General features: G+C 39.7%; 1 protein-coding gene and 1 long non-coding RNA gene across 2 annotated transcripts; both read left to right on the top strand.

Moving 5' to 3' along the window:
* Positions 1 to 275: 275 nt before the first annotated feature.
* Positions 276 to 1345, top strand: LOC149751583 (uncharacterized). The gene is made up of 2 exons (XR_016398052.1): positions 276 to 643; positions 1046 to 1345. It is a non-coding gene; the product is annotated as an uncharacterized LOC149751583 (long non-coding RNA).
* Positions 1346 to 1820: 475 nt separating this feature from the next.
* On the top strand, positions 1821 to 6858 carry LOC103704437 (uncharacterized). The gene is given in 5 exon segments (XM_088708082.2): positions 1821 to 2645; positions 5799 to 5924; positions 5998 to 6291; positions 6489 to 6651; positions 6653 to 6858. Coding segments are annotated over 5 exon segments (1341 nt in total). The 5' UTR covers positions 1821 to 1962; the 3' UTR covers positions 6728 to 6858.
* The last annotated feature ends 2132 nt before the right edge of the window (positions 6859 to 8990 follow it).

Genomic DNA, 8990 nt, shown 5'->3' with positions numbered 1-8990 from the left:
CACTTATACCATTTTGTAATTCTTAACTCTACTGACCGCACCAATATTAGGGTAGGGTGAACAACCTGTACCAAAAAAAAATCAATAACCACTCAACATTGCCGATCTGTACCGTTAATGGACTCCGTGGCCGCCACGGCCTTTCCATCACCCCCAGCCAGGGAACTCGCTGATCAGACGCCGAGGAACACCGTTAGAATTCCTGATAAATGGACACGAAGGGCTGCTGTTCTCACATCCACATATATAATATTCCGAAACGGGTCTTGCAAGCCACGTAAACGCCGAGGCTGGTGCCCGAAAAATTCCTACGGGAAGAAAACCTGGGGGTAAAACAGAGAGAGAGAGAGAGAGAGAGAGAGAGGGAAATGACCGAGAAATTTCAACCGACTCTCTCCCTAATTCCAATAGAGGGCCAAAACGGGTCGCGAGATTTGATACGATATCCTCCGATATCTCCCATCCTCTCGCCCCTTTAATCGCCAGAAACCCTCCCCTAATCTGAGGTTTTTGCCCATCTTCGCTTCTTGGTTCGATTCCCCGGTTGTCCGGCCGAAGTGGGCCGGAATACGCTTGGAAATCTCGTTTTCTTGAACATTTCTTTGCCGGAGCTGCCGATACCCCTTTCTTCTTTGTAATTCAGGTCGGAAATTTCGTCTTGGTAGGGTTCCTTTTGATGCATTATTAGAAGTTTTGAATGAGCTGGAAACTCGTTAATTAGGGTTTGGTTTATGAGACCTTTTTTTTCTAAAAAAATTTATCTTTATACGGTTTTGGTTGGTGGATTGTCGGTTTTCTGGGTGTTGAAGGGTACTTTTCTGTCTTTTTCTTTCATAAGATTACGATAACTCTTGTTTGACTAGGTGGTATTTGAATTTTTGATACGGTTCTTTAATATGTAGTTGAGAGATTGTTTGATGGCATTCATTGATGGGTCGATATCGCTTTATTGATGGATCCAATGGCTTTTGAGAATTATTGATGACCTTTCTTCTTATCTAAATTTTTAGCGTGTTCTTGAGAATTATTTTGATTTGTTCTACAGGTGCTTGCTGTGGAAATGAAAACTGTTAGCAGATATTGTGGTAGTGGGTAATAAGTGATGTAATAGACTTCCATATTTAAAGCTTCGGCACCTGAATAGTTAATGTAGGTCGGCATGGTTTATTCACTGAAGGTTTTTATTTTGCATGTTGCAAGTCTTATTAGTTTGTGTTTAGATTAACCCTATGAGGAAGAATATTATTTTCTGTGTTATCTTGTTAAGAGAACTATTTCTGTGTTTCCTTGTAGCAATATGATCTTGCTTAGCTAGTGTTTCTGAATGAAAATTTAGTAAGCTTAAGTCCGTCTTTCACAATGACATGTTGTGTTTCTTCACAAAACCGCAGCTTTGTCACATTTAAGAAGGCGTGAAATAACTTAGGAATTTGACTTCAAAGTACATTGGCCTTACTCTTGCAGAGTAGTCGACTACCATCCCTGGCCTCTTCAGGTGCATAGGCACTTATAAAGTTTATATAAAATAGTATGTCTACAATGTGCTAGATCAGGTAACATCAAGCGGTAAAGAATCATCTGAAACTTCATGGTTCATACAGTAATAACTTGATAAAGACACTGTAGCTTTTCCACTGTGTAATAAAATATAATTAGTTTTGCAGGTCGGATTGACTCCACTTGAATTGCTATTCATAGAAGAAGAAAACAACAGAAAAAAGAATTTTCTCTTTTAAGATGCATAGTTTGCTTGATGGAATTCTTTAGAAGTGGTCGTCTCAAATTTCAGAGCATCTCTGTCTATCGTTAAGGTGAAGTGGTAGAATCATTTACTGTGGCTAGTATTGTTACTGAGTTTTGTATGAGACAAATGTTAACTTCTCAGAAAAAGGAAACCGAAGCATAGGAAATTGGCTTATTGCTACTTTTCTGTGCTATCTTTTGCTTCATATTTATTGTTGGATGTCAATGGCTATTCCTCCTCTGGAACCATATGGTGAAGGTCAAACCGACAGACATCCTTTGCTGATGGATCAACCAGCTAAAGTTAATGAAGATGAGCTCATAATTGATATATCAAGGGGTGGTGCTGCTTCTACATCACACTCTCATGGATATGACCAAAACGACTCAGGTGAATTGCATTATGAAGATAGGCCTTCAACAAGCACACCAGCTCTGGTCTTCCAACCATCTTCAGTTTCACCTACTTCATCTGATTCTAGGGATGCGCCATTGACCAGAAGAAGTGATAATTATGGTCGCCATCATGGAAGCCTTCTGAATTCTGGTTTGTGGATTTCGATTGAGCTTGTTGTTAATGTGAGACAAATTATAGCAGCTATTATAGTTATCTTTTTGTCAAGACGTGAACATCCAAAAACTCCATTATTTGCATGTATCATAGGTTGTACAGCAGGCTGTATTGCCACTCTTCCTTATCTTTGTTGGTGCTACATTCATTCCAACAGTCAGGTCTCTGAGCAAGATTGATATCACTCACTTCGAAGTTCTTCTCATAATAACTCTCCTGAGTCTACTTCTTACACATCCATTTCTCCTACACAAGCCTCAGAAGGCAAAAACGATCATAGCAATGGTCCTATCTCTCACCTAGGGCAAAGCATCATAACTACGAGTCTGCGGTACATTTCTTATTCGTTCTATGCAATGTACTAGGCAATGGATTCTTATTACAATCTTAAATATTGTTGGAACATTGCAGCTATTGCTCTTCGATTTTTTCTTTTCATCTTGTTCTTGATTGGCATTTCCATTTATCGGTGTGCAGCACTATGTGTGAAAGATAGATGTAGTTTTTATCTTTCTTATTTTTTTTGATTGCTTGATCAAATTTTATCTATCCTTTAAGATATGATATATGACATCAAATTCATTTTCTACCACCTATGTTCTAAAGTGGCAGAACACTTTTTTTGTTTTTTATTGGAAAACTCACAACTGAGTAATTGGTTGTTGCTCTATGGGTTGGATGTCAGCAGGGGGCATGCCATGACAAGGTGGATAGTTACATTTTAGATGTTGGCTATTGGGCAGTAGAATTTACCTTGAACAAGAATTGGTCTAATGAAAGCAAAATATATATTTTAAATTTACAGATTTTATCTCATCTTTAGTTTCGTTATGCCAGGAGTGTGATGAGTTAAGCTAATAAGGGCTAGGGGGTGCTTGCCTCGATTCAGGCTTTACTGATCCATGTACTATATATCTGTTACATATACACCTGTTACAACATCTGTTACAACTTGTGGGTTGCTTATTAAAAACAAAGGTATTAAGTGTAAAATGCATTGTAATGGCACTATTCCTTGGGAGCATGAGTTTGCATGTCTGCGTCCATTGAATATCCTATCTGATTGTCTTATTAGGGCTGTTAAAGATCAAGCTGTTAGCATCTCATGTTTGGCTCCAAATTTGGCTCACCTGATTTGTAGACAAGCTAAGCTAGAGCTAGGTCTGGTTAACTTGAGCTCGTTTCTATTAAGCTCAAAATAGGAATAATAAATAGATGCTATATAATTATAATATTTATTATCATACTTATTATTGATAATAACAAAATTACTTTGAATTAAAATTATTAGACTAATATAATTCACATAAAAAAGAATGCATTTCAGCTATAATACTGAGATAAAACAATGGAAATTAGCTGAAAATATATGCGCGAAAGTCTCGAGAGGCTTTATGCTCTGATGTAATTTCTTAAGTTCCGCTCAAATCTTAATGAGTTGGCTCGAGTTTGGCTCATTTATAGAATAGGCTGAGCTTCATTTTAACCTAGATTGCTTAAGCTTGGCTCATTTGCACCCCCATGCGTCAGTTCGTTTTGTCTGACAAGAAATCAACTTTGATTTCTTTGTTTTATGCGATGTACAAGTGTAGTATATATAAACAATATACGATGGGTGAAGCTAGGGTTCCGCTTGATTCGATGTGGTTTGGGCCGGTTCGGGCTACTTATTGACCCAAATAGGCATCCTAACTCAAGGTTGGCGGAACCGTCCTAAACCGTCCGGTTTGGGGCGTCCCGAGCCATACTAGCGGCTTACTGGGATGGTTTCGGCAAAGATTCCGAAACACCATGTCGGAGGAGAAGGAGAAGGAAATAGAAGAAAAGAGAGAGCCAGTGGGGGGAGGGAGGGAGAGGGAGAGGGAGAGGGAGAGGGAGAGGGAGGGAGACCAGCAGAGGGTCGGTGAAGGTTAGCGCTGGTGCAAGTGGCTTTTGAACGACTTTACCTAAAAATTACGAAATTTTTTACGGCCAGACCCCTGTTTCGAACGAAAGCTCGCACCAGTGTCGGCCTCCACCGGCCTCCCTCCCTCTCTCCGCCTTTTATCTCTCTCTCTTTTTCTCTCTCGTTCTCCCTCTCCCCCGTCTACGAGCCCGGCATGGCCCGGCGCAGGCCCGTACCAACTCGTCCCGCCGGGCAGTCGGTACGGTGTTCGGTATCGGTTCCGCCATCTTTGTCCTAACTTGGTTCCACATCGGTTCAGATCAGTACACTCCGAACTTGTTGTTTTGGTTGGTTCGGCACACCACGGTTTGGGTATTGATTAGAGGGTGGATAAGGTTATCGGTGACTAGCCGGACACGGTACAAAATGCATGAATAATCTTATTTGGTCAACGGGCCAAAATGGTAGATAGCCAGATTAAAGTTATTTTAGGAGGACGGTGAATAACTTTAACGACCCCTTTAGCCCCTCCAGTCCCTATTTCCTCTACCGCTTTATCCCAAAATGATATTTTTTACGGTTTCTTTATTATCATCCTCTCAAATTTTGCAAGATGACATTAATGGTGGTTAGTGAGTACCCACGAAACAGTGAATTGCTGGTTAACTGGTTAAGGGGCGAATACCAATGGGGTTAGCTATTCGGCATCCAAACACAGCTTCAGTGGTTTCGTTAGGTCCTTCCACAAATGGTAGGCAATCCCTAATTAGTCCTAAATCAGCAAGTTAAAGTGGTTGGTCTTATTCCACTTTGACCCTGAATCAAGTGCAGCCTAAGAACTGCATTTAGCATAGATCAACTTGTAGGTCTATTAGTACATTTGTGGCCCATCTGTTTTAAACTCCTCTCCTGAATTTGTTTTTGAAACCTGCAATGTGAGCAATACAAGCCCTCATGGAGTTTTTTAGAAAAGCCTGTTGTCTCTGGAATTGGAGGGGTGGTTTATGGTGAGGATGAAATTCCTTTTGGTTTCACTGGCCTTGCGGTGTTAAATTAATGAATGATGCAGAGGATTCCATTCTTGCTAAGGGTTTAAACTAGTTGGACCTTTTTTGAGTAAGTATGGCCTGTTGTGAATCTAAGAATGCTAGAGCTCAAGTTGAGCAATAGAAGGTTAAAACTCAGAAACTTGCTTTTGTTTGTTGATGAGAATTGAGATATTGTAAATAGTGGAGAACTGTCATTTATTTATATTGAGAGGGATGACATGTCTTAGTGAATTCCCTTAGTACATAAGTGTCGACTGACCTCTTTTTTCCTTTTTATGTGTAGAGATGCATTTAATGGATGCCCGTCTCCGGCCATTCACAGAGATGAAGTTCTTTCATATAGTATTATAGGCAGAACCAAGAACTTTCACTAATTATACAGGACAATCAAATGTTTACTGATGACACACAAAATTTGGTCTAATCTTTCTAGTGCCTCTGCATGTTTTGTTTCTGTCACAGAACCAGATAGGAACCTGGTGTAATTTTCCAGGCATAACTTCTTCCTTGTTATGAATTTTTCATGAAAGTCCTATGTAATAATTTGCAGGATTAATGCTCTAGTTGACCATTTCAAGATGGCCTTAGACTGCTTCTTTGCTCTGTGGTTTGTTGTTGGAAATGTGTGGATATTTGGTGGGCGCTCATCTTCTCAAGATGCTCCTAACTTGTACAGGTAGAATCTAGTTGGCATTTTTTTCCATCTCATCCATATCCTGGTCTACCACTAATATTTGTCTATTCCTCAGGTTATGTAAAGTTTTCCTTATGTTCAGCTGTATTGGGTATGCTCTGCCTTTCATTCTGTGTGCAATGATATGCTGTTGCTTGCCTTGCATTATATCTATCATGGGCTTTAGAGAGGAAATAAGCCACAACCGAGGTGCTACCTCAGAATCAATTACTGCGCTACCAACCTACAAGTTCAAATCAACGCAACCTCAAAATGGAGAAGAGAGTGAAATTAAATCAGACAGCCAAGGCGATGGTGGGATCTTGGCTGCTGGTACTGACAAGGAACACATGATTTCTGCTGAGGATGCTTTGAGTCTTTTCTATGCTTGCTGTTGCATCTCGTGTTCCATTTGCATTTCTAGTAGTCTAGCAGTCTGGATGGAGGGTCATCTATGTCTTGGTTATCTAAAAATAATGATTTCTTTAAATCGCAAATGTTCACTGTTTCACTGAATCGAAGTCCTGTCTTGCTGGTATTTACAATATAGGTGCTTTGGCTTCTGTAGGTTTGTTGTATCTGCCTGGCAAATTATGTAAATAATGATGAGCTCCGTGAGCTTCCATGTGCCCACTATTTCCACATGGAATGTGTGGATAAATGGCTCAAGACAAATGCATTGTGCCCCCTATGCAAGTCTGAAGTAAGGAGCACCGCAGGCTCTTCAGGCACGAACTCCGGGCGTTGTCACAGTGACAGGAGGGTGGGGAATGGTGCTTTGCTACAGCAAGAAATATGGTAGATGATTCTATTTTATGATTGATAGGTCTTTCCAATAGGCAGTATCAGATTGGAAATTCTTATTTGCAAGCCTGTACCATACATCGATGCATGCATCGAAGGATATGTGGTGAATGGATTCTGGTGCTAGCTACAACATTTATCATCAATTGCTTTGGGAGTGGTTGTGGCTGTTACATCTATAGATGTCGGTGAATGTTTTTCACAGGTCATGAGATAGAACGGTGCTGAATTGGTGCTCTGTTTATACAAGATGATTTTATGACCTATATTCTGGAATAGCTTTAGTAAGATCGACCAACATTTTCATTCTGAAATCACAAATTACAGTTGGTTGTTGGTTTAATCCTTTTTGAAGACAGCTATGGCTTTCTAAGCATCAAGAAATGGTTGTGGAAATGATGACAGCAAATCAAAAATGCATGGAGAGAAAATGACTGGTTAATTATATATCAATATTACTCCAAGTTGTCTCTTTGGGGGGTGGGGGGTGGGGGGGCACACGTGGTGCTTCTGTTGTAATCTAAAGAATGGATGTCAGGGCACTGGAGAATCAGCATAATTTGATACCTACCTTGTCGCTGAAGTTGTAAGGTGGTGATATTGTGCTTCAACTTTTCAAGCATGGAATTAGAGAGATGGTATGGTTGTAATTTCTGTGCAGCCACCTTCGAATATATGACCATTATGATGCTGAAGCTGTTGAGATTTGCATTAATTGAAGAGTATGTTATTCTATCAAGGGGAACCCTCCCTCCAAATCTCAGATTGCTTTAATATTTACTGGAAACACAATACCGAGTATGTTATTCTTTCAAATATTTTCAACTCTCTACCAAGGGCAATGACGTTGTTGTATGTGCTGAAAGCGTAACAATCAAAATGACGGAAAAACTGTAAGATATAATGAATGATTTGTAGTTTGATTGCGTTCAGAGTTGATATATATCAGATCGAGGATTTGGCATGAATGAAAGAGGGTGCTAGTGAAAGTCACTTAGCTTGACCACTGCATCATCCACGCAAAAGTTCTGCATGTCATGGATCAGATATGAATGCCAGACATCAGTAGCATTAGCAAATAATCATCGGTAATCTCAATCCTGATAAGCTTGTAACTATGACCTTTCTGCTGCTGCTGCTGCTGCGAGTGCCTTTGGTTGATTGCTTTGGACTCCGTCCTACTTCATTTCCATTGTGGATGGAAGGATGAATTCTTAGTTTTCTTCTTTCTTGTATACAGTGGTTCTCTTTCTGCTTCAGACCTGCTCCCGAGAGTATTTAAGGTTGTTTGGGATTTCATTCATCGTCCTTTTCACATCTTTTATTTGAAAGTTTCATCACTCATCGGTAATCTTTAATTGATATTAAAGATTGCCTTATCCAGCGATGCTATATGAGTTGATTATAACATAACGTCGCTGCGCCATGGTGTACTCATCATCCCTATACCGACATTTCCAGCTGGTTGAATTTTCTTTTCCATTTGTTTTTACTCGTTCCATGCTTCAAAACTATATGGAACACAGACTGGGGAGATGAAAAATGATTGATAGTTTCAGCTTACTCCGCTTGTATCTCTGCTAATGGGAATGGATTCACCTTGTCAGCTGTGGCGAGTATATCCTTGGTCCTCTGTCACTTATTCCAGGTTAAGTGAAAAAAGTGGCTTAGTTACCTTTTTGAAGTGCGGAGTTTACTCTTAGAATAGATAAATTAACTTTTGATGTTCTTATATTTTGACAAGGAGAATGTTTTGACAATGATTGAAAACATTATTATCTTGCTTATAGATATTTGTGATCTCTTCCAGTTTATTCTTTGCACCAAGATGGCAATGGTGGAATTGACAAAATATCGCAAATGTTTGGTCGGTATGTGTGGAAATCATAGGATTCTCAGAAAATGATGTATTCGCTAGAAACGAGAGTAAAGAAGATCAATGTAGAAAATAAAGATCTAATTTAAAAAACATGCAGAAAATAGTTTAACAAAAATCGAAGTGGGCAACCTGGAATAAAGGCATGTATTCACTACCCTATAGCTGCCAATGCTTCCCCTTGTGCAGTATGACATCTGCAACTCCAAGGTATAATCTCTTCGAGTTTGCAGCATTCTCCTCTATGTGCTCATACATAGGAGGAATAAAACCAATCTTCCTCATCCTAGATTGCCCACGAAAGAAGAAATATCACGATTGGAGAGAGAAGGATTGTAGCAGATGCTACAGATATGGGGAGAGTTTCTATTTGCCTATGCCGACAACAT

This window comes from Phoenix dactylifera, chromosome 12, assembly GCF_051530095.1.
Source record: "Phoenix dactylifera cultivar Ajwa chromosome 12, Ajwa_hap1_PhDact_Kaust_v1.1, whole genome shotgun sequence".
In the NCBI taxonomy this organism is placed as follows: domain Eukaryota; kingdom Viridiplantae; phylum Streptophyta; class Magnoliopsida; order Arecales; family Arecaceae; genus Phoenix; species Phoenix dactylifera.
This window is presented reverse-complemented; position numbering and strand designations above follow the sequence as displayed.